Below are 25,238 nucleotides of genomic sequence, written 5' to 3' on the forward strand. Positions count from 1 at the left end.
TGCTGGCGATTTTTATATTGGAATTATTATGTACGGATATCCTTCAATAGCGAAATACCTTATCAGACAAAAAATGTCGGACAAAAGTGACAAGATGTTTTAAAGGTTTCGAAAATTTTGTCCGGCGAAAAATTTTGTCCGACGAAAATTTTGTGTGACAAAATATTTTGTCCGACGAAAAATTTAGTCCAAATATAAATATAAAACAAACGTTTTCTTATCCATCATTCAAAAACTTTACCAAGACAAAACACAAACAACACGTCTTCAGACAATGCAATGTTTAATGTAAAACTTGAAACTTGGCTTAAATAGCTCAACACAACATTAACGTTACGATCACTCTTAAAAACATTTAGAAGTGAAACCCTTGCAATGTCTCCCGCATTTATTTCTAGTTTCGTTGCAATACGCTATTCTTGCATGATTTGTTTATTATTGCAATAGAACACACGTATTCTACGACTTGTTTGCAAGGATAAGAAATTTTAGAGAAAAATGGCGTATAAATTCAAAGCAACAGTTGAAGCTCGTGGATACTATGTGTACAAAAACGTCATTTGGAGTGATGTTAAAAAAGGCGACCTTGTTTCTGTTGAAATCGAGGACGATAATACGTCCAAGAAAATCGATCCATTTTGTTGCGCTATCAAAGCAATGGTTGGTGAAAGATTTCACCACAACTAAAAACTGTAGGACATGTTCCGAGGGAAATATCAAGGCAAGTATTCTTCTTTTTGAAAGAGGAGAGTGGAAAAATACATGGGTTTGTACATTCCACTCATTTCCGTCATTTATTCCCGCAGGTGGTTTATAATTCCCCTTGCCGTTGACATTTAAGAGCCCGACACATTAAAAAATGAAGCAGTTCATAACATCTTTGTATTCGTATGATTATGGAGGAATCGGAGAAAAAGATGATAACAATAAGGACAACGAAATCCACTTTGCAGTGGAAGAAAAAAAACTGATTGCGATGACTGTAGTGAAGTTATCTAGCGTAGACAAAAAAGAAAATGGCCGCCGATAATTTCATACTCGTTTACAGACGAAGATGGAGATGAACTTGAAGAAAATAAAGACGATTGAACGATTATTTATAAGAACAATTATTTGTAAAAATAAGATTGTTAAATCGAATATATTTGTTATTATTATTGACTCAATTATTAAAGTATACCATAACCTATTGACAGTTTCCCCTATTTTTATCCGTTTTTGATACAGAATTTAAGAAAAAATAAATTTTAGATTTGGACTAAATTTTTCGTCGGACTAAATTTTTCGTCGGACATAAGTGACGAATTTTTTTGGAGGAGACGAAAATTTTGTCCGACGAATAATTTTGTCCGACGAAAAATAATCCGACATTTTTTTGTCCGATGAGGTAAATCGTGATAAACTGTACTCTTTTTTAAGCAGAAAATTTTTAATGTATGATAAAAAAATATACTCTCGTTAAGTGAGACCCCGGATATGTAGGGGGTCCGGATATGTCTCTTGGAGAAAAAACTTAAGTGGGGCATTCAATGGAATGACTTTATATTATTCCGAGACTGAAGACATTGCAATGATTCGAAAGAAAAATTTAGCAAACAAAACAAACCTTTCTCTATTTCTTTTTGTGAAAGTGCAGTCATGTCGCAGCTGGGACAAAAAAGGAAGCTGACCTCTACACCAATTACAGAAAAATACCGCATTCTTAAGCATTTTGACAGTGACGCAAGTCTATTACTTGTCGCATGGAATCATAAAATACCGAAACAAACCATTTTAAATTGGCTGAAAAAAAAAAAAAATCTACGAGTCTATTGATTTAAATTTAACAACAAAAAAAAGGGATAAATTCATAACATCTACGTACGAACTCCTCGACGAAGTTTGCTACAAATGGTTCGTAAATGCCAGTGCTCAGAACATTCCTGTGACAGATTCTGTTTAAAAAAGCAAACCTTTCTTTTTTGCAAGGGAGATGAAATTGGAAGACTTTAGTGCGTTAGACGGTTGGCTTGATCGTTGGAAAAAAAGAAAAAGCGTTTCTTTTAAAACAATCTCAGGTACTTTTAAATGCATTTCATAAGTTCTTTGTTAACGTATGAATATACTCTTTCATGCATTTCTCGTCTCCTTGGTTTACTGCTTTTTTTGTCACGCGAATCGCACATCCATGATATTTACTGGCTTCTAGAAAATAGAAAATTGTTTTTGCGAGGAATCTTATATTTTATATATGGTAAAACAATCAAATACACAGGGGGTTGGTTCTCTGCTTATATTAATAATAATTAATGGAAAGAATGTTTTTTCTCGAAAGTGGTTTATATATCATATACAGTATACTCTCGTTAAGTGGAACAAACAGGAGACGGAGGAGAAATGTACTACTTAGTGGGCGTTCTACTTAAGCGAAGCTCCTTATAAGTAGGATTATCATCAAATACCTCAATTTGTCCCAGTTATCGAGAGATTTTTGAGAGATTTAGAGAGATCTTAGAGGGATTCGTAAATGTTTAATCAAAATAATATAAAGTAATTGTGTTTAATTTTTCTCCTTCTATATCTCTTCAAACCAAGAAGATAAATATAAAAGACTAAAGTTATATAAATCCTAAGCGGAAAAAAGTCAGTTAATTTAGTCTGCTTAGATCGAGTTAGTTTCTTTTTTTACATTTTCTGTGGGTGTAACATTAAACCCCCTGGGTAAATCAATTCCACGTGGGTGACATCAATCTGTCCGTATATACAAGCTACATAAGTAAAAACGTATCATCCTTGGTGCAAGTGAATGTTCCTGTTACTTGTTTTTCTTGCCTTTTACAATTAATTCTAGATTTGTACTTCCTCTTTCATGTAGCGTGTGATTTGGAGCACAAATGGATGACAAAGAAGTTCAGAAAATTCAATATGAGTAGGTCAGGTATCTCATGCCAGGAGCCACTGGAATTTAGTTGCCGCTTTACAACGACACACTTTTATTCCTGCTTCTCCATACGATAAAGAACGTTTGGGCCTCATAACCTCGATTTTCAGTTTGTTAGAAATCACAGCTTGAAAAAAATACACAATGAAATAGATGAAAATGTAACTACTTTGATGTCTTCCAATTACGAAATTACGGTGGCATGCGGCAACTGTCTCCTTAATCGCCGCCAAAGAAGCAAAATAAGCAAATCAAGAGCATTGATTCTAAGTATCACGTATATTCAAGATACTTTCCATTATGCTATGAGTGTGTGTGACAAATCGCACGCCCAGAAGGCCCTAGGTGTGCGATGGTGACCGATTGTTTTAAAGCATCTAAACTTAATTATTTTCCTTCCATCTTTCTTTGCTTCTTCAGACCTTGACATAAATCACGAGCTTGCTTACGGAGTATTAAGTCGCTCGCGTAAAACATTATGTTTCTCCGATTTTACGTCAGAAGTACTTTCATTACTTTGTGAAACACACAAAGCTACAGTTATTTTAAGGGGAAGGGATGTTCACAGAGCAAGCTTCGTGACACGACGATAACAAAGGTTGATTGAAAATAGTAATCCTACTAGCTTTCAAAATTCAAGATGACAATAGAAGATATTTAGTGACGTTGAAGAGTTTAATCTATCAAAACTACGAAACACCAAAAATTGGAACTTTTGACGTCAATAGTAGGTTTTAAGGAGTACGAGTCAGATGAAGATACAGATATCGTTTTTTGTGATGACGAAAAAAATTGACAAGTAAAAAAGTTGTAATACTGTATTATATATAATAGCGAAGTATTATAGCGAAGTATATGTAGAATTACGTTAAGTTGAAAAAAAGTTTAGACAAAAAAAATCGGGATCCAAAAAGTGCAGTAAAATTTAATATTCCAACAAGCGTTTGTCTAAAAATAAAAACGTCTGAAATTTTTGAAGATAAAAGATCATCTAAATTTAAATAAACTTGATTAAAGAAATGTCTAGTTCCTAATGAAGACTGTTTGCAGACATTCTTTGAGGTGACTAAGTCAGACATTTCTGGGTACCTTGCTTCAGTAATATGGGTAGAAACCCGGGGCCTTTAGCGTTTTTTGATATGAAGACGAATCCTCATATCAAAAAAATCTACAGGCCCTGGGATCGAGGTTGCCTTGTTCTACGCTTTCTTTGTTAATATTCTGTACTTATATCTCTACTAACTCCTCAGAAAAGAATTGTGTTCCATTATGTAATCATATTTCACACTTCTAAATTTTATATAAGACTTCACTGGTCGAGTTTATCATTTTGCTCTTACTTTGTAGTTTCCTTTCTTTCATTGGCCGCTTTTTCTCTCTCCGTCGAAAACTTCACCTCTTATTTCTTATTTTTATTTGTAATTTGATTGGATTCAGATGCAGATACGGTTCGAATATAATAAGCATTGTCTTCTCACACACGCTTATTTGTTCGTGTCCAGTCCTTTTTGACGCCCCAATGTCTAAAAGAGATATTTAAAGATTTTATGATATCTTTTGTCTACCTTAAACCTTCTCCATATCAAACATAGTCTCGGGTCTCTTGCGAGTTTGATGAACAGATTCTTTTGTAACGTCATAAACGTGTCAGTGTCGAAACGGCTGAGTTAACCTTAAGGGGGATTTTCACGAAGTGAATTGAACGGCGAATTCGACGGCAAAGTCGATGGCGAATTCGCTTTTTAATTTTCACGACAAAATAAATTAGGCGCCAAATTTATTGTTTACATTAGTAAGCGCGTTCTGATTGGTCAAAAACTAGCAGCGAAACCTTTAGCCGCGAAAAAGTAGGAACTGTGAATATTTGAATGCAATATCAAAACAAACAAAGTTGCGCATGCTCAGATACAATTCGCCGTTCAATTCGCTTTGTACAAATCCCCCTTTAGTTTGCATGAATTAACATGCTCAGGTGGATACTATCAGCTCTGACATAGTAAAAACGTTTTCCAGATCCGCGCCTGTCCTTTACACTATCATCTTTCATTCAGAAAAAAGTAACGACCTTAATATTTAAGGTTTTAAAAATTTACTTTGTATTTTAGCCACTAACGAAGACAATTTAATGTAAAATACTGTCTTAAGCAAAATATCGTCCTAAGTCAACCTCGTCCCCAGGGCTTGTTAGGCTTTTTATATTTGTTCAGGCCGTCCAAATTTAAAAAGCCTAACAAGCTCTGGGGACGAGGTTGGTCCTAAGTAGGGGCTTGATGATAAGATTACGATCTTTCTGCCATTTTTAACTACTCTTAGCTAAACCTATGATATGTAATCACAAAAATACAGATTCTGCATTATAAAGGCTATAGTTTTTAGCCTTTATTAATTCTTTAACGGCGAAATAACAATTTAAAATAAGATATAGACCTTGAAATGACGTCTGTTATAAAAAGGCGTGACTGTATTTCCATGGTCCAACAGTTAAACAGGGAGTAAAACAGGATCTTTATTTTGAGCATGACTTTTAAATAACCAAGAGATCCACCAGAAGGGTAAGTTAGCCTCAGTTTTGATATTCTTGTAGAAAGTTTAATTAACTGGTCTATTTTGACGCGGATCGTATAACGAACTCTTTGTTGTCTCGTTACTTATCTATATATCTTCGTTGCCCACTTTATATGACCTTGCAAGAATTAGAATTATATTGGCATTTGCATTGAAGGATCCTGATCTCTGTGAATCACTTATTTTACTAAATGGGCATATTAATCCAAATTAAAAATCCTGGTAATCTTTTTTGACTCAGTGCTTAATAATTAATACAATTTTTTTTTTCAATACCATTTTTTTCACAAATTTTCTACTATTTCCTCTTCATCGGACAGAAGCTCAACGGTGTTCTCTTTTTCAGCGATCTTTTTTAAGATAGCTTTTTTATAATCTTCATACTCTGATCCAAGTGGAAAATTAACTGAAACCACTTTTTGAATTTTTAACATTGTCTTTCCAAACAATGAAAACTTTTATTTCGATTTCAAAACCGCCTTGTAATAGAGAAGACCGCTTCATTACCGTGAATTAGTCTGTTGCTGTAATTTTTGCTTCAAGTGATATTGCATCTATATTGTAATGCCCGTATTCGTCCGTCACGCAAAATGGTAGCTTAGCTGCAACGGACGAACCCGTGGATTTTTCCACGAGCTAACGACTATATTTTCAAATTCGCGTTAATTAAATGCATTTTTGAAAACAACCCTGCTCAACCGCGTTAGTTAAATGCCTTTTTAAAAATAATTTCATTAAACCATGTTAATTTTATGTATGACCAGTAATTTAATTCGCGTTAATTTCTCGACTCGTTAACTTCATGGAATAAGGTATGTGGCAAAAATTTAAACTCCGTCAGCTCCCGTCATTATGAAAAGTTTTTTAATATTTTGCACAGGGATTCCGCACTCGCGCCTTCGTTAGGATTATTCTGGAAATTCACAACAAAACTTATTTTCATCAAGGGGAATCCTTCTGTAAATTTTGAACACGAGATTAATCTGAGTTCTACATGGCATGTGAGGGAAATTGGGAAGATGGCACACTGTGTGGGCTGTTGGATGTTGCTGGGAGTTGTCTAGTAGAGTGCGGGCCCTTATAGGGTCTGCGTACTCAAAATGAGCATTAAATACTCTAGAACTCTCCATCTAAGCCATGGCCCCTCCTGGAAATAATAGACAGGGTACATCCCTCTAAATTTGTACGGCTAGCTATGTAAAATATGCACATCTATCTATCTATCTTCACATTTCTGGATTATACCCTGCAGGAACCCAAGTGAATAGCTACCAGTGCATGTAATTTTGTAAACAACACCACTTTTTCAAGATTTATCTACAAATGGTTTTTATAATTTTATCACAAAATGTCTCTTTTTATCATTCGATCTGGATATTTTATAAGATCTAAATATATATAGTTAAAGTTTTTTAATCTAAATTGTGTTATATTATTCGTTTAGTTTTAACACTATCAATGTATTATTAATGTATTTTTCCTTTCCAAAGAGAAAGAATGAGTAAAGAAACAACAGATTGCAGAAATTTCCGCATGTTATATTATGAACAACTTGGTTTGCGTAATGTTGACCAAAAAAAAGCTCTAGAAGTTCTGTTAAATGAAGATCCTTTGGACCAAGAAAAGCTAAAGATTTTTTCTCAGCAGTTTATTCTGCCAGCTGTATTAAGGCCTGTGGTATGGAAAGTTTTGTTAAACATTACTCCAATTCACAAAGAGTCCATGGAATTTGTTGTTAGACAGCGACAGGGACAATACAATGATTTAAAGCAGGCACTTGCAACAATGAAAATGATATCTATAGATCCTGATCTTCATGAGGAAAATCAACCACACAAGACTATTGTATTAATGTATTTGTTAGAAAATGGCATGTTAAGTGTTCTACATAAAAACATTCGAAAAAAAGATGGACATAAAGTATTTGTTTTACAATCTATAAGTAAGATTGTATGTGAAATTATCCATAGCGAATGTGATGCATATTGGATATCCAAATATATGTTTAAAGCGCAAGAACAGTTTATTAGTTTATTTGTGAGACTTCCGAAGTATGTCAAATATTACCTACAACTTGAAGACAAACGTTTATTTGAGCATCTCTGTGAAATACAATTATTTAAAATGCTACCTTATGACAAATGGTTTCAGACATATTTTGCACCAGTGTTCTCAGAATCCTTAGTTTATTTGGAAAAGGTACTTGATAAACTTGTTGCAGGGTCATGTAATATTTTGGTGTTTGTTTTTGTTGCTATGTTGTTGACATTTTCGATAAAATTAAAAGAAGTTAAATCTTCTGAAGAAGCTCTCAAAATCATAAGCTGTCTCAATGCTGATGCTGGACAAAATGTTATTGACAAAACAATGGAACTGTGGGAACAACATAGAAAGTCAATTTCTGTTGAACTCGGATGTCATTAGTATAATTCTAATATTTGTGCAAGAAATAACCTTATATAAATTATATTCTTTAATGTTATTGACATTTATTGTATACTATGATTTAATTGGTTAAGCAACTAAAATATAACTAAATATTTATGTTATGTTTTTTTATTTGTTTTTAATTATTTTTCACTATTTATCAAAAAAGTTTTACCCCTTTTTTAAGATTTTTTTGCATTTAATTCTGTGTTGTTTTCGTTTCACTGATGTATTTCTTTACAAGTCCCTTGTTTTTGGTTTCACGCCACAGTACCTGGAAAGCTTGAATTAATCATCATGTTTCATGGAAACCAGAAGATGGTGAAGATTTTTTGTGCATGAATTTTTTTTAAAAGGGTTGGTTTTTATAATCATCATCTGTTGCTGTTGTTACAACTAGCTATTGGTGACATATAAAAAAACTTAACCCTACAAGGATGGATCACTTAGGAAATTTGGTGTTGAAATTAAGTGAACACTATTTCATTTTTCTTTTCCTTCTTTAGGAACATCGTCTTTTCTTCTCTGTTACAAAGATGGCAAACATGATGTAGAATATATCAATGGCACTACCATCATCCAATGCAAAGAAGCCTGCATTAGTTTTGATGATGTTTGTTTTTGCAAAGAAAATTTCAACTGGAAATATCAACATATTTTGGCGTGGGGAAACAAAACTTGCAATGATTTTGCTTGTGATAAGAATATTGCCATAACAGATGCCCACTCAACTGCATTAGTTTGTCCAAATCCTAAAGATACACTAGTCTTTGACATCACCACATGGATGGAACTAAAACAATTTATCAATTTCTTATACTTCATTCCCGGACAAGTAATAGATGTGTTCACAAAATTTACAATTGACATTGCATACACTGAAGCAATTGAGAATTCTTTCAAGTGTGATTTTGGTGATGGATATCAAATTGAGCTCTCTACACCAACTTGTAATCATATCTATTCTTTGCCAGGAGTTTACAATGCCACTGTTGAAGTTTTAAGTTCAAAATTTCCAAGTTTTTTAGTTAGTGTGAAAGTAACTGTGAAGTTACCTTTATCAAGTGTAATTCTAGAATCTTGCAGTTCAAGTTATGTCATTATGAGTAGAAGTGGAACTAAATTTAACTGTACTGGCTTAATTAAAAGTGGAAGTGATATAAAAGTTGCATGGGATTTTCAGGAAAATGGTATTGAAACATACAACGTAACCTGTAAGCAAATTGATCTGTAGCCTTGATTTTTATTGTAGTATCCAGTACTTTAAGTATATTGACAGTGTTTCTAATTACCTTAACACTCAATGCGAATGCTAATGCGTCCGTTTAAACAAAGCAGGTAATTTAAATATCAAATCAGCAATTTTTTATGCAGGCATCCATGTCAGTTTCATGTATCCTGAGATATTTTTTATACCAGCATTTTTCTTATTTTTTCCTGGAAAACTGGCATTATTTGAATAAATTTAATTGAATAATATTAGTCTATCACATATTCACCCAAATAATTAATGTCTAATAATATAACAAACTTTTACTCTTTACAGCTGCCAGTATGTTTGTCACCAATCCAGCACCATGTATATTTTCATGTGACAGCAGTCTAATACGAACAGAACTACTACCGTCATTAAAAGACATAATCAGGATTGGAACTTTCTTGCTGCCTAATGCAAAGTTTGTTTATGATGGAAGTGTTAGTGCAGTGGAATTGTACGGAAGAAAGCAAGGATTTACATCTTTTCAGGTTTTGCTGTTGTTTTACTTTTTGACATTCTCTCAATTAAACGATTTAACACTGTAAAGTAGAAGACATTTTAAAGCTTATTCATTCTGTTGAAAGGATATGTGGCTCAGTGTCTACTACCAGTCACAATGTAAACCCCTTGAACTTTTTTTAAAAAAATTGAAGACATAAATTTTTAAAATTCTATTTACACATGCCATTTCCAGCATTTTTTTAGTTTTAAAGTGGTTAAGATCTTGGATAAATTTTTTGAACAGAAAGTGCAAGTCCTTTTCTGTTAAAAGTGAGAAACAAATATGAAAACATTTTTGGTAGTTTTTGCTTTTTGTTCAATCAAATATCAAAGTATAATTTTGGGGTTTAACATCCCTTTTTAAATATTACTTTCTTATATTTCCAAATTGAATTTTTCAAATAAATTCAACATTTCTTCATTGGATCCATGTAGGCAATGACTAAAATGGTGTGTATTGTATTGTTTTTCAGAGTTGACTTTCCCATCTTCTAATTTACTTTTTTTTGTGTATAGATTTATCGCCTTGTCCATTCACATTATCAGCTGGTATATACAACAGTGATCCCAATTTATCCTGGGTACATGCTTTTCGAATTTCCTGGTAATAGTCCAAACTTTCAAGCTGGTGACATAATCGGGTTTTACTTAGAAGACATGGACCTGCTACAAGTTATAAATCTGAACTCGTCTTTTTTTCTGGAATATTACGAAATATCACAAAGCTCCAATTTTAATTTGCCAGACTTAATAATACACAATGTTACATTTCAAGTTCGCGTTATTTCAACTGCTTTTTCTTATGTCTATATTGAGTATTGGTTTAAGTTTACTGGATTTCATGATATTGTTTTTCAAGCTACTGACTTGTATGGATCCAGTATACAGTCAAACAAGTATCAAGTTGCTGTTACCTCCCATGTTCCTAAATTGAAACCTGACAATAACAACATAGAAGCTGTAGCAACTAAACCTCATAGTATATGTGTTACAATTGAACATGGTGCATATGTAGATGTGACATGGTCAACACCAAACACATCTGTCATTCAAATATTACATGATACAGAAACACCTTTCACGAAATATTCCAGCAGAACTAGTGTCACTGAAGCAGCCTTAGAAATAGTTGAGTGTATTGTTGTTAAAATGATGCAAAGTGGTGATTTTGTCTTTGACGTTAAAGTGTCAGTAAGCAACTTAAAGCAAGATGCTGTGACAAAACTGATTAACACATTACCTGCAATCACTGGACTTACATTCACTTATTGGGTCACACATGAGCCCTTTTATCAACTGGAAAGTGTGATTCTTTCAGGCTTTGTTTTTCAATATCCATACCCTTTAGATATAACCTGGAATTACGGAAACGGGGAGCTATATAATTTTACTACTAGTATTAGTGAATGGAGGCAAGTATATATTTATTTAAATCATGGGCTTTATAATATTTCATTGACTGCTCAATACAAAAGTGCATTTGCAGTAACAACTGTCAGCATAAATGTTTACAGTCTCTTTAAAATTATTGGTCCTAGCATTACATGCATAAATGAAAATGTCACTTTCATTATTACAAGCAAAATCCCTGTTGTCAACATGACATACAGCTGGTATTTTGGTTATGGTGCTGTACTTTCAACAAATCAAATTGAGGTTTCGAACACATATCCAACTGCTGGGATATACCATGTAAAATGTAAAATTTTCACAGAGTTCGGCATTGTTGAAAGATCAGTAAATATCACTGTGCTGGAACCAATTACAGGTTTAGCAATTGGAATAAAACCTAAAAGTAGGCCTTTTGCGTCAGTCAATTTTACATTGAAGGCATCTTATTTGACTGGAAATGAGTTGTCTTTTGTGTGGTCTTCTGTTAATTTCACCATACTCTCTGAGATAGATTCTGAAGTATCGGTATACAGCAACAAAACAGGAACACATGAAATAAGTGTTTTTGTTTCTAATGACCGCTTCAATGCAAGCAAAGATTTTTTCATTGAACTTATCAGTGATTACCTCTATTTTTTTAATGTGGAACATTCCCCTTTATATGTTGCTACAGGAGAAAGTGTCACATTCTATGTCTTCTCCTCTGGTGCTTTGCTTAAGACAAAAAGCTTTGAATTTATTTTTCTCTACAATAATGAAACCATTGAAACAGCAAATACGAATTTGAGCAAATCGTTTCAGAATCCTGGGACATACAAAGTAGATGTAAAATTAAAAATGAATGGAGACAATGAATTATGTGATTTGTCAACTATAGTGGCATGTCAATTGAAAACAGAAGTAATTGTACAGGAGCCTATAAGACATTTGCTTATTTTATTATTGCCTGGCAATGGTGAAAATATCAAAGCTAATACAACAATAAATGTAGTATCCAGAGTAAATCTACATTTTCAGGTTACCGCTCTAAATGGGACAGACGTAGAATTTTATGTGACGATTGATAGCTTACCACTTACAAAAATAAACGGATCACCATACGCATACAATACTACTGCTGACATTGTGTTGTCTAAAACAATATTCTGGGATATCAAGACATACATATGTTGTGTAAATGTTTCTAATAAAGTCAGTTATATTTCCAGAAAGTTTTACATACAAACTGATGAATATATACAAGCAAATTTATTAATAGATCAATATGCTGAAACTAACCAGACAACATTACTGCAAGTGAATGTAACTAAAGGGAGCAATATTCATTTTATTTGGCGTACCAGTAATGCAACAGTAAGCAATTATGAACCACATCTTTACTGGACATTTAAAGAACAACGCACTCATGTTGTGAATGTAACAATGATTAATCCAGTTAGCATGCTTAGTATAGGTGGGACAATCACTGTTATAATTCCAATGTCAGGAATTTATTTATCATGTCCCAGTAGCGCTATTAAAACAGGGGATTTATTTAAAATAACTTATGGTTTCATATCAGGTCAAAATATAACTGTTACACTTTTGCAGAGTCAGCAGGCCAACCAAACATTGGGTGTCGATGTAAATGGTCCATACGAAATATCTCACAAAATGCGATTTTATACAGATGGTGTTTACATTATAACCATTTCATCAACTAATCCAGCTGATACATTGCACTTGCATCAATGTCCTGTTGCTGTCCAAGATGTCATCAGTAGCATTAGCATGATTTTAAATCCTTCATCCACCATATATGCTATGAAAGATGTTTTCTTTACTGTTTATCACTACTATGGGACTAACGTAACTGGGACTTTAGAAATTACCACACAAAATAATTTATATGTTGCCAAATATCCACTTCAGTTTAAACCATGCCAAATTAGAACAGGCTGTGGCAATGCTATAGTCAGACATGCATTTGAATATGGTGGTTTTTATCATATTTCTGGAAAAGTGGAGAATGAGATCAGTCATGTCAATATTTCACCTCAAGATATTTTAGTTGTAGAACTTATCCCTACTTCTAAAGTCAATTATTATATTGAGGTTATTGCTGTATCTGCAATCATTGGTAGTTTAACAAAAATTCATGTTGTCAAGAAAAATAACATCCAGTTTGATACTTGTACAATGTGGTTTGGAGAAAACAACAAAAAGAAAATATTAGATTGGAAGTCTTTAGATGTAATTGAGCACAAGTACAGTTCAATTGGAAAATATAACATTGCATTAAATTGCACAAGCCCTACAGAAATACTTAACTTACAAACTGAAGCTTATGTGCAACATGAAATTAACATTAGTAATGTAAACAGGCCATTGGCATGTGTAAAATATGGTGATAACATGAACATATCCGTGGAGGTTCCCCTTATTGAGATGATGTTTGGTTTAGAAATATTCCTGGCAATAAACTACACCAACGTGCAGCCAAATTTTCAGATTGAGCGAGAAAAGTATATAGTTTTTAGGATTAACAAAAATCTGTTGACATCTACAGGTAGCGTAGTATTTTCTATCAAACTACAAAATCGTGTAAGCACAGCTACTGCTGCTGTCAGTGTTTGTGTTGCAAAACCCATCGAAAGCTTCAAATGTCAAATACCAACAATTGCACGCTTTGGAATGAAGTTAGCATTTCAAGTTAGTGTTATTTCAGAAACACCAGTAGATTTAAATTTTGATTTTGGAGATAAAAGCTCATTGCTGTCAACTACATCTAATATTGCTTATACATACTATCATCATTATATTGATGCAGGTATATTCAATTATACTGTACATGGATCTAACCCTGTCTCATCTATGTATTGCAATGGGTTAGTGGAGCTTATCAAACCCATTAGTAATGTTTCCATTGATCATTCAAAGATTTTACTTTGGCCCAATAATTTAGGTGAGTTTTCATTGCATTTTGTGGATGAGGTGGTGTCAAATTCAGGTATGGAATACCAAATCTATTATGGTGACCATCAACACACAGATTTCTTGCCGCTTGATTATACTTCTACAGATGGTAATCAAACTTTTACGCTGAAATCCCACAACTATAATTATCCAGGCTGCTTTGCTATCACAGTAATGATAAGAAATCGAGTAAACTCGCTTGTTTTAAAGAGTAACCTGACAATTATAAGCCCAGTAGACATGAGATTAAGCGTTTCTAGTGAATATGGCAACAAAATAGATGCTATCTTCCGAGACGATTTTCCTTTGCTTGTATCAATTTCATATTTGACTGATTCCTGTTTTATTTTTAATTGGATTGTTACAAGTTTTAACACTAGCGAAGCATTTAGAAGTTCTGCAGTCACACCTTCATTCTTCATCACTCAGCTTGTCAATAAACCTGGTATCTATAATCTTGCAGTCAATGCTACTGTACCAAATTATCATTTTACCCTTTCTTCTGCACAGTTTACTTTACAGAGAGGAATCCCTGATCTCATCATGATTCCAGCTACTTTAGATACATATCAACTCAGAGAATTTGCTGTGATAACAAAATCAGACCCCTCTGTCATATCTTCTTTGAATTGGGATTTTGGTGATGGAACTACCTTATCAGTAAACCCAACGTTTGTTACTGTACCAAAAGACAACAAACTTTATTTACAAAAGTTTGATTATGTTTTTACCAGTGAGGCAGTTTACATGTACAATACATCACACTTATATCTTAATGAAGGTTGGTACACAGCCACTGTTTTTGCCGAAAATGACATATCAAGATCAGAATCTTCAAAAAATGTGTTAATCTCGAAAATATACTGTGAAAGGCCAGTTGTTCAAATTTTAATTCCTTTGAACAAGACACTGACTTTTCATTATCAGCAACATATCTCTGTTTTATCCACAGTTTATGTAAACTGCAGTAGACACCATAAAGTATTTTATAATTGGAAAGTTTTTCAAAGTACTCAGTGGGAAATGGACAATGGAATAAGTTCAACTGGGAAGCAATCAATAAGGTACTTTAATTGTTTAAAATGATTTTTAAATGCTTAAAAGTATTTCTCATAAGCCGCCTAAGACAAAATGGAATCCTTTTTGTATGATGCTTTTAGAGTTAATTTTGAAATGTGTATTTGAAAATCATAAAGAATTAAAAAACTATACAAAGTCTTTAAATTGTTGGGGAAACAGGACAAAAAATACATGACCAGCCTAGGTAAATTTCAGAAATTTCTGTCATAAAAGGTTTGGTGTAAATAGCTTCTCTGTAAATAGCATTGCTGCTGGACACTTCTAGCTAGGGGTGGGAGAACTTTGAACGGGTGACAGCCCTTTTTCTTAGGAATTATATGGATTCGGGAAAGTCAGAAAGTCAGAAATGTCAAAATTGTGGGGTCAGGGAAAGTCAGAGAAAGTCGCTAATTTTTAGATCAGCCCCTGGAATTTTAAGGTTGGAAATTTTCCTTTCATGAATGACTTTCATTACAAGCTCGTGAGCTTGTATTAAAACGCAAATGTGTCCTACAAGAATGGAAATTTTTGCCTCTCTGAGCACCGACACGGGAGTCTTCGAATCTCATCTTGGTAGCTATTTTTTTTTTTATTTTTTTAAAAGATAAGATGCTGGATTACTGAATTTAGCAACTTTTAGGTGGGGTTTGGAGTCTTTCTTTTTCCTGTTAGTCAGTTTACCCAAGACGGACCCATCGAAAATCGAATTTTCGAGAAATTTTCCGTTCAAAAAGATCTCACAAATTAATTTTGAAAAATAACTGCATAGTGCGTAATAAATATCGCCTATCTGAATAGCAAAATATGTCGTGTCTAACTTCGTAACAAAAATCACGTTTAGATAGACAGCTTTTTGTGAACTTTATCCGCGAGGTTGTTTGCGTATATCATACGTCTTGTTATTTCTAAGATGTCACTTTATTTTTAAAAAATAAAAGTTGCAGCGTTGTATATTAGTGTCTGATTGATCACAATATTTTTTTGTTGGTTATTTTCAATTAATTACTTTATAAACGCTCATAATTGTTGTATTATTGTTAAGTTATATTTGAACTTTTAAATGGCTAAAATATGTCTGTCATTGTGATATAGAAGTGTGAGAGAAATTTGGTATCTATGCTAGAGTCAAGGAATATAACATTCTTCTCACATAAAACAAAGATACAGATTTTACAGACTATATTTTTCCATGGTTCTGTTTTTATTTTAACAGTAAAGTTAAATTTTTAATGTTTTTACAGCTTCACGAAGACAGACATTCATCACTCAAGTTTAGAAATTATAAAGCGTACCTTAGTTGCTGGTGTTTATATTTTCAAAGTGGATGTTTTACTGGATGAAGTCAATCTTGACCATAGTGATGAAATCAATGTTATTATCATTGAAGATAATTTAAAGGCAACCATCAAAGGAGGTTTTTCACGACAGTTAAACTGGCAAAAAGATTTTATATTAGATGCAAGTGACTCGTTGGACCCCAACGAAATTAATCCGCCTAATTTAGACTTCGAATGGTATTGCAAAAAAGATAATAAAACTGATTGTTTCGGAAATGGTGAAGGCCTAATTGAGTTTTTTGGTGCAAATTGGCTAATTAAGGGAAAATCTTTGTTAGAAGGTGTTGCGTATGAGTTTCGAGTGGTTGTTGAGAACAAAGTAAAGAAAAGAAGGACAGAAGCATACCAAAAAATTATTCTCATCGATAAAGAAATTCCAATTATAACTATCAGGTACACTACGTCAATTTTTTGCATGTACTGTGTGCTAATTTCAGCACCAAAATAAGTATTGGTAAAAAGATTGCAACTTGACCATGTTTTTTTGTACCATAGCAGAAGTATGAGTTTTTTATTAGTTTTTAATAGTGATTTTGAATCATTTTCACAGGTGCAAATTTAATTGCAGAGAGTTTGCTAATCCTTCACAACGCTTGTCATTGATTGGCCAATGCCATAATTGCGATTCCCAAAGTGCAGTCAATTTCTTGTGGACAGATGTGTCAATACATGGAAGTGTTAATTTTTCAAATGATTTGCTGACTCAGCCATCATCATCGAATTTAGTTGTAAGACCTGGAGCACTTTCGGGAGGTTTAAATTATAAATTTGGGCTAAAAGTAACAAAAAGTTCAGGTATTTTATTCTTTTTACTAATTCCGATTTCAAATCCGAAAAATTAGATTTCTGAAACAAGATTGTTTTATTTATAGCTTACATGGTTTGAGAACTGAATTTCATTCTTATATTTGCAGGCATATCATCATTTTCAGAATACTACATAAAAACAAACATGCCACCTTACGGAGGAACATGCTCAGTATCTCCTCTAAGTGGAACATCCCTTAAAACAACATTCACCATCACCTGTCATGATTGGGTTGTCCTTGTTGGCACACTAAACTACAGAGTGTTAGTGTTTGATAAAAACTCCCAAAAGTTGCTTTCATATAGTCCACAACAAAAATCAACAATGATGTTACCAAATGGTCTGGAAGTAAACGATTATGTTGTTACTCTTAAAATTGAAATTATTGATTCTTTTGGAGGAACTGCAGCATATGATCTGTCTGTGAAGGTAAAAGTTTTTCTAATATACCTCCCGCATTGATGACGGCATGAATCCATATGGACAATTTTTTTTCACGTTCTCCATTTTGACAGTTTAGTTAATAAAAAAAAAAACGTTTTGTTTCATTTCACTGAAGACACGTGGAATAGAGAAAAGAAAGGTCACAGGGATGCCTAATTGTAATAATTTGACAGCTATTTCACTCAAATTCTTTTTTTCTTTCAGGTGTTTCCATATGTTCAAAAAGCCACCATAGACGTTGTGCAGGAGGAATTATTGAATATGACAACAGGTGATGACAACGTGCTTGACAGGTTGAGTGAGGAAGGCGACACACAAGGTCTGATGCAGCTTATCAATACTGTTACTGAAACAATAAACTTAGTACAGGTTTTGAAACCAAAGCAAAATATAACGAACGTTGCTGAAGAGAAAGATAGTGTTAAAAAACGAACAGAGGTAATGTAATTTTTCGTTTTTTTAGTATCAGAACTAGCTTTTTGTTAGCATTTTTTATTTTCTGTCCATTAAGTTTTATTATTCACATCAACTAAGAAAATAAATTAGCCTCGTTTAACCCTATTATATACTTGGGGGGGACAAAGTGCCCGCGGCAATTTCAATTGAGCATATCTTTTTTTGTGCATGACATTGAATGTTGAAATTTGGTGACTTTTATTATAGATTCTGGCAAAAAAAAAAATTTAAAAAATTTCAATTTCCTGGAATTTCCGCCATTTTTGAAAACATTGTCTGTTTTCTTTCTCAAAAAAATATATGACGTCATTTCTGATCCCTATGACGTTATCAATTTTTTTACCTGGAATGAGTTTGTACTAAGACATTCTACAACTGTGAAAAGTTTCATCACTTAGGCATAAGTGGTTCAGGATTTATGACCCGCGGGCACTTTGTGCCCCTCCCCCCAAGGTTACAAGGGCCGAAAAAGCTCAGGTATAATAGGGTTAAGTGTTCGCGTGACGACGTGTATTTCAATCATGATAGTTTTTCTTAAAAATGTCAGATATAATATACACATTAGTTAGATGTTATTAGAAAATGACCTCATGGGATGACGTCACTGAAAATGATATTTTAGATTAGAACAGCAATGGTGGAAGTTCTGTCAGAAGTTCCAGTTTATAGTGTGGAGAACGCAAAACAGACAGCTGATGCGATTGAACCATTATTGCAAACTCCTGAGGAAGTTAGTCCTGAAACACAGGTAGAACAACCATAACTTGAAGTAATTGATGGCTTTTGTTTTGTTATTTTAAATACACTGTGCGGACGTGTATGTTCTGACAACAATCATATTGAACCTCTTCTGAATAAGTGATAGACAACAACGACATAAGACTAAGGAAGGACTAAGAACGAGGTTGCTCAAAGATAAAATTATTCTTTAAAAGGGCCATCTTTCTAATGTTCCAACATCATCATAACCTGTCTAATCCACATTCACTGCAAATTATTCACCACTGACTATTAATTATCTACTGTTTTCTGTTTGTTTAATGAAAAGGAGCTGGCATTAAAATCATTCACAAACATAACAACGTTTTTGGAAGAAGATGAGGATTTGAAAACGAATGAAAATCCAGAAGAAATTGCTGACATAACGAACGGGTTGGTAAAGGCGACTGGTAATCTTTTACAAGCAATTGTTAAATATGATTTAAAGAATAAGACGGTGAACAAGACGGGCAGTATGGAAGTAAAAAGTTTGGAATCTCAAAAGGTATGAAAACACATGCAGCATAAGTTATTTTCTTTGTTGACCAAGAGTGATGGTAGAACGAAACAAAAGAAAAATAATTTTGATACAAAACCGATTGATTCATCTCCGTTGTAATTGATTTGTATTTTAGAAAGAGAGGCTAGCTAAAAACGCATTAAACGTTGTGGACAAAATTCTTCCTCTGCTGCTTAAGGGAAAAGTGGCTGGCGAAAAACCAACAAGAATCGCTGGTGAAACAATAGCATTGGAGTTATCGAGAAAAACAGCGGGTGAATTTGGTGGTGACTACATTGAAACTTTGCACGGTGGAAGTTTCAAATTACCAACTGGTTTATTTGCTGATGCTAACGAAAGTGTTATTTTAGATTCGAAGGTTTGTATTTCTCCTTTATCAGTGTCGTAGGACGCGGTGGACTAGGAATGAATATCATTGCCAGTCCTTTTTATGTGTGACGCACAAGATAATATGAGCTTTTTTATTCAAACTTTTAGATGTCGACACTCATTCAAAATCCCTTCTCATGGCATTCGTCTTCATTTGATGTTAGTGCTCCAATCACAAGTTTTTCCTTTAGCACTGAAAACAACACTGGTGTTCCTGTCGAAGATCTGGCACAAGAAAAACAAATTGAAATGTTTATCCCACAACATGCTGTCATTTCCAAGGTAGCTAGATACTCAACTTTTGTAAAGACAGGGTAAATTCGTAGTAGTCTCGATATGTTCACCATTTTTAACTATTAAACATTCAACCTGTGTATTTTTGAAAAATAACGTAACGTGTTGTACACCATTTCTCCGAATGTGACATAGAACTAGGAATTCTTCCAACCCACTCCTCTGTCGTGAATATAAGCTGATTGGTGGATAAATTTTTGTTGTTGTTCTTATCTAACGAGTGACGCGCATCTTCTTGTAGATTTCTGTCAACACCACAAGTAATACCAATCAACTTACTGTGTACAAGATTACGGTAACCGAAGTAGGGGTGGCATTGGTTTGTAACATAAATGTAACAGAACATCTTCACGTCGAATTATTTATAAGACGTGGACTAAGACCTACAATTCACAGGTACGATGCAAAATTTAAGTTTAACGCGACAAGTGAAATGAATGCAGTGTTTACAACATGGGCGAATATATCGTCATATTACCTCGGTGTGGGAGCGACTTATTATGATGGAAATAATACACAACCGCTGTATGCTATCGTGGAGATGGAACTGTTTACAACTGGTTGTTTATTTTTAAATGAACTCACCGAAGTGTGGGAGAGCCGTGGCTGCAGGGTAATTTTTTATTGTGGTTACAACTTTTGAATTCTTTGATTTTTTTTACCCTTTTAAGTAGTAATTTATTTTTCTAACGGTTAGGTTGGCCCGCATACTAACAAAGAGCAAACACATTGTTTGTGTAATCATCTAACTTGGTTTGGTAGTAATTTTTACATCCCACCAAATAAACTTGACATTGAAGCTGAAATAATGAAACTGCGTAATATCGAAGACTTCCCGGCTTTACTGGCTACATTCTGTACGATATTTTGTGTTTACGTGATCGCATTAATATGGGCGAGAAGAAAGGACAATCTCGACACATTAAAGGTAAACTGAAAAAAATGAATCTCGATTTAATTATTTCTATTGACACCGCTTTTGTTGAGCAGTCAGTAAAAGAGCCTTCGTGTTTTAGAACTTCTGATTAAATGAGGGAAGCAGAGTTTGCACGACAATTCAAAATTCACTTACAAAAAGTTGCTTACAAATTAAAAAAATCATCCACAATTTTTCTTGAAAACACAAAACAATTCAAAAATACACACGATATCTAATTTTAATTTTATTGATTGTAAAAAAAATATTAACTTTGTGTATTAACTTGATATTTTTATTTTTTTCGTTTAATTTGTAACAAATTATCCTTTTATATTGGCACCTCTGAATATACGAAGTAAAGCCTTATTTTCCCTCCTTTTTTCGCGTCAAATCCATGTTGCCAAAAAAATATATGTATAATCCTGATTTTTTCCTTTTTGTCCTTTTTTCTTTTAACGTAAAAATCTCACGTTTTCATTAGTACCTGCAAACAAATATTCTTTCATCGCATCAAAAATATTATTTCCTCACATCAAAACCTCCTACAAAACTGTGTAAAAAACCTTGAATGTCAATTTTATTTGAAAAACGACTGGGAACTCATAAAATCAGGACAACCGATTAATTGTCTCTTTTAAAAATTACACAAAACATTTTTTAATTGATCGGTTTGTGCTGCTGTGCACCTTTGTAGAAGCTTAACCAAGAAAACACTACTGTTCCATTCTATTCGAATATGTGTTTCATATTATACATACCATATATGATCTAGTTAACGCCCGCTTGCATTTAACCCCTACGAGAAGTTGAGAAAAATGCTTATTTAGATTTTTTTACACGAACAAATGCACTGTTTACAATTATTTTGATAACTGTTTGAGTTGTGTTCTACATAAAAGTATGTCAAATCATGTTTACGTATCTCTGCATAGAGACTAACAGACTACTTTTTATTATGTGTTGCGTTGTAAAAAATAAACGCAAATAAACGGTTCTTTTAAACCAGCACTTCCTAATTAACCGCTATTATAAAAGGAATAATTCAATGAACGCCCGCGGCGTTAAATAGATAAAATGCAGCATTAAATCGAAGTAAATACACTTAGTATCAACTGTGAGTGTCCTTTTTTTCCAAAGTACTTTATTTTTTAATTGGTAAATTCATAACTTCTTTCGTGTTACAGGGCGCACCAACCTTTCTTAAATCCCAATCATCTCCGACTGGAACAGTATATCACGTGTCTGTCTACACTGGACATCGTGGTGGCTCTGGAACTAGTGCTATTCCAATACTTATTATGTCAGGAAAAACTGTTGATTCCCAACCGATTGTGCTTAAAAGCGACGAGAGAGTACTCTTCGAACGTGGAAGTGTTGAAACTTTTATTTTGAAAACTGACCTGGTAAGTGAAAACGAAGTGTTTTTAATTCTCATTTCCTTCTTATTACAAGAAAACATCATTCATTAGTTTTATTGACTCTGCGTTACCGGTGTGACTTTTTCACAAGCAAAAACTTCTTTGATTCTGATATTTATTGATAACTTCACTAATAAAAATAAGAACATAATGCTGTTGTGTTTTTAGGACATCGGAGATCTTCTCTATGTCACAATATGGCACGATGATGGCGGTGTTAGTCCTGGTTGGTTTCTCAGTCGACTTGTGATCTCAAATCTCGACAATAACAAACAATACGTTTGTTTCTGCAATGATTGGCTGGCAGTCGACCAATCAGATGGTGCGATATCTCGCGTGCTCCCGGTTGCTTCTGAACAAGAATTACGTAGTTTCGAGAATATCTTTCTTGCTAAAACAGCGCGCGATCTTACGGATGGCCATCTTTGGTTTAGTATAGTATCCAGACCTCCAAGAAGTAACTTTACCAGAATGCAACGCGTTTCTTGTTGTTTATGTTTGTTGTTATCCACGATGCTTTCAAACGCTATGTTTTACAGAGTAACAGATGATCGACCTGTAGGTACGTCTTCCTACACAATAGTGAAAAAAAACTCACAGTCTCAAACATATTATATGATATCTCATATAGTAATATTTATGCAATATGGCGCCTTGTATACCCTTATTTAATCATCATTTCCACCTTCTTGTTTTCAGATTAAAAAAGGCCTCTTTAACCCTTCGTCTACGGGGACTAATTGAGAACTTTAAAAATTCAAAAAACGAGATTTCAACCAAAATCACGTTCAGTTGGTTAAATAAGCATTTTTATTTTCTCATTACTGTGGAAAGTTTATCATTTCTTGAACATGATAGTTTAGTAGGCGACGTTTCGGGAGATCATTTCTCCCATCATTGGGCAAAGTAAAATGATGTTGCGCATGTATTTTTATAATTGCATTTTATTTATATAATTGCATTTTCTCAATTGTGCCGTTGACCCTTATAATCCGCACCTGTTCTTTTAAGGGACTCTTTTTTAGCCACAAATAATTTGCTTCTTAAAATTTGTGTTGCTGCTGGTAGCTGAGAAAGACCTAGATGGTTCGTGTTTGATAAGGTAGCCCAATACATTGTTGTTTTAAAACATGCAGAACACTTTTCATGAAAACCTACTCTTCGGAGATATGTCCGCCCAACTGGCGCCCGTTTTTCGCCCTGTTTTCGCCCATTGGTGTACTTGTTCTGTCGTCAAAGATCAAAATAAAAAAAATAATAAACTTTTGGTTATTTTATGGGGTAGGAGACGAAATTGATGTGAGTGGTTTTAAGATATCTTGGAGTCAGATCGTGATCGGCATTCAGTCCAGTTTGATCGTTTTGCCAGTGAACGTTTTGATTGTCTATCTATTTCGTCAAGCGAAACCGTCATCTCTCAACCAGAATCACAAAGAGAAGAAAAAGTTCGAAAAATTGGATCAAGTTGTTCCGCATGAAAAAGAAGGCGAACACGTCGAAGGCGTCACTTTAAGACACTCCATTGGCATGGATATTCCATCGCAAAAGAAACGAAATAAATCTAGTTTTGTGTCAACATCTTTTCTGCGTAACACAACGAAAGACAGTACGCAAACCTTCCAAGGTTCAAGTTTATTTCAGATCAAAGAAAGTCCTGAAGAAGTTGTATGGCAAGTTCGTAAGTTGTGTTCCTATTTTATTTCTTTGTTCTATCGTTTTATGTTTAAGTTAGCAATAGATCACAACCACCAGTATAGTAGACTGCTAGATAGACAGCTCTCCGTTTCTTATTACTGTGGAAAGTTTATCATTTCTTGAACATGATAGTTTAGTAGGCGACGTTCGGGGGATTCTTCTCCCATCATCGGAAGAAATGATAAACTTTCCACAGTAATATGAATATTGAACAGACAAACCGAAATAATATCTCCGTTTCTTATATGGAATAGAGTTTTCTGTCTTCTTTTGTTATCAGACACTGAAGTTTTGCTGGTTAGTTTAAGGATTCGTTAATTTGAACAAATTTTTTGGTTTCTTTGCGTGTTCGTGTAGGCAAACAAAAACTATAATTAGATTTCCATTTTTTAGGGAAGATATATATATTCAAGGTATATTTCTTGTTACTTCAGCTTGTGGATCTAGCTCGACCATAACCCCATCGCTCTCCATACCATCAAAGCAAGATGCTGTAACCATATCCAGTGTCAATCTTTCTGCAATGTCTCTACAGCTGCCCGATCAAGTTAAGTATTGGCCTGGATGGGTAAAGTACTTAGCCTGGTTCTTGTGTGTGCTGACATCATTTATTTCTGGCTTCTTCACGTTGTTGTACGGCCTAAGTTTTGGACGACGTGGTCAGGAGGAGTGGCTTTTCTCCTTCTTTGTGTCAGTTTTTTCAGATATTATTTTCAATCAACCGATTAAAGTAAGTAGCTGTTCCTAATTTAATTTATGTTGATTTTCGTATCGTATACGTCAGCCTTTCTTTCTTCTTAACAAACGCAATCAGCATTTATTCTTAATTAACGGTGCAAAAAATTCCACACTTTCCACACACAAAAATTCATAAAAAAAACAAATTTTTGTAAGTTAACCTAGAAATTGTAATGACAACACCGTAGTTATCTTAACCCTTTTGTACTCTTATTCAATTATAGCTTTTTTAAGGGGATATGGCTACACCCACGCGTTGCATAATGTGTAATATACGATTACCTGTTCACATAGCTATTATCTTTATTGACTAAGGGTGGAGTTGATTTGTCCAGTTCAAACTCATCAACTTCAAACTTGTCTACATCGGTTGAATGATTTTTTTGAGAAAATTGTCAATGATA

The 25,238-nt window shown here is 33.9% G+C and overlaps 2 protein-coding genes across 2 annotated transcripts in view; both read left to right on the forward strand.

The window, feature by feature from the left end:
* The window catches only part of LOC130621603 (uncharacterized), a 31,085-nt gene that overhangs the window by 2,211 nt on the left and 3,636 nt on the right, over positions 1 to 25,238 (forward strand). The window contains exons 2-18 of the mRNA XM_057436917.1: positions 8,419 to 9,126; positions 9,459 to 9,658; positions 10,188 to 15,082; positions 16,319 to 16,807; positions 16,965 to 17,209; positions 17,329 to 17,651; positions 17,871 to 18,104; positions 18,745 to 18,870; positions 19,171 to 19,386; positions 19,517 to 19,759; positions 19,879 to 20,052; positions 20,306 to 20,677; positions 20,762 to 20,992; positions 22,168 to 22,386; positions 22,570 to 22,963; positions 23,687 to 24,079; positions 24,531 to 24,826. Coding sequence (XP_057292900.1) covers positions 8,419 to 9,126; positions 9,459 to 9,658; positions 10,188 to 15,082; positions 16,319 to 16,807; positions 16,965 to 17,209; positions 17,329 to 17,651; positions 17,871 to 18,104; positions 18,745 to 18,870; positions 19,171 to 19,386; positions 19,517 to 19,759; positions 19,879 to 20,052; positions 20,306 to 20,677; positions 20,762 to 20,992; positions 22,168 to 22,386; positions 22,570 to 22,963; positions 23,687 to 24,079; positions 24,531 to 24,826 — 9,758 coding nt within the window. The remainder of the gene's footprint in view (positions 1 to 8,418; positions 9,127 to 9,458; positions 9,659 to 10,187; positions 15,083 to 16,318; positions 16,808 to 16,964; positions 17,210 to 17,328; positions 17,652 to 17,870; positions 18,105 to 18,744; positions 18,871 to 19,170; positions 19,387 to 19,516; positions 19,760 to 19,878; positions 20,053 to 20,305; positions 20,678 to 20,761; positions 20,993 to 22,167; positions 22,387 to 22,569; positions 22,964 to 23,686; positions 24,080 to 24,530; positions 24,827 to 25,238) is intronic.
* On the forward strand, positions 6,899 to 8,030 carry LOC130621604 (TBC1 domain family member 7-like). The gene has a single exon (XM_057436918.1). The coding sequence runs from the start codon at positions 6,983 to 6,985 to the stop codon at positions 7,907 to 7,909; it is 927 nt and encodes a 308-aa protein (XP_057292901.1). The 5' UTR covers positions 6,899 to 6,982; the 3' UTR covers positions 7,910 to 8,030.

The sequence above is a fragment of the Hydractinia symbiolongicarpus genome, chromosome 12 (genome assembly GCF_029227915.1).
Source record: "Hydractinia symbiolongicarpus strain clone_291-10 chromosome 12, HSymV2.1, whole genome shotgun sequence".
In the NCBI taxonomy this organism is placed as follows: Eukaryota; Metazoa; Cnidaria; class Hydrozoa; order Anthoathecata; family Hydractiniidae; genus Hydractinia; species Hydractinia symbiolongicarpus.

Bases quoted from the DNA above. Each gene is read 5' to 3' on its own strand.
- LOC130621604 (XM_057436918.1), top strand. From the start codon at position 6,983: ATGAGTAAAGAAACAACAGATTGCAGAAATTTCCGCATGTTATATTAT.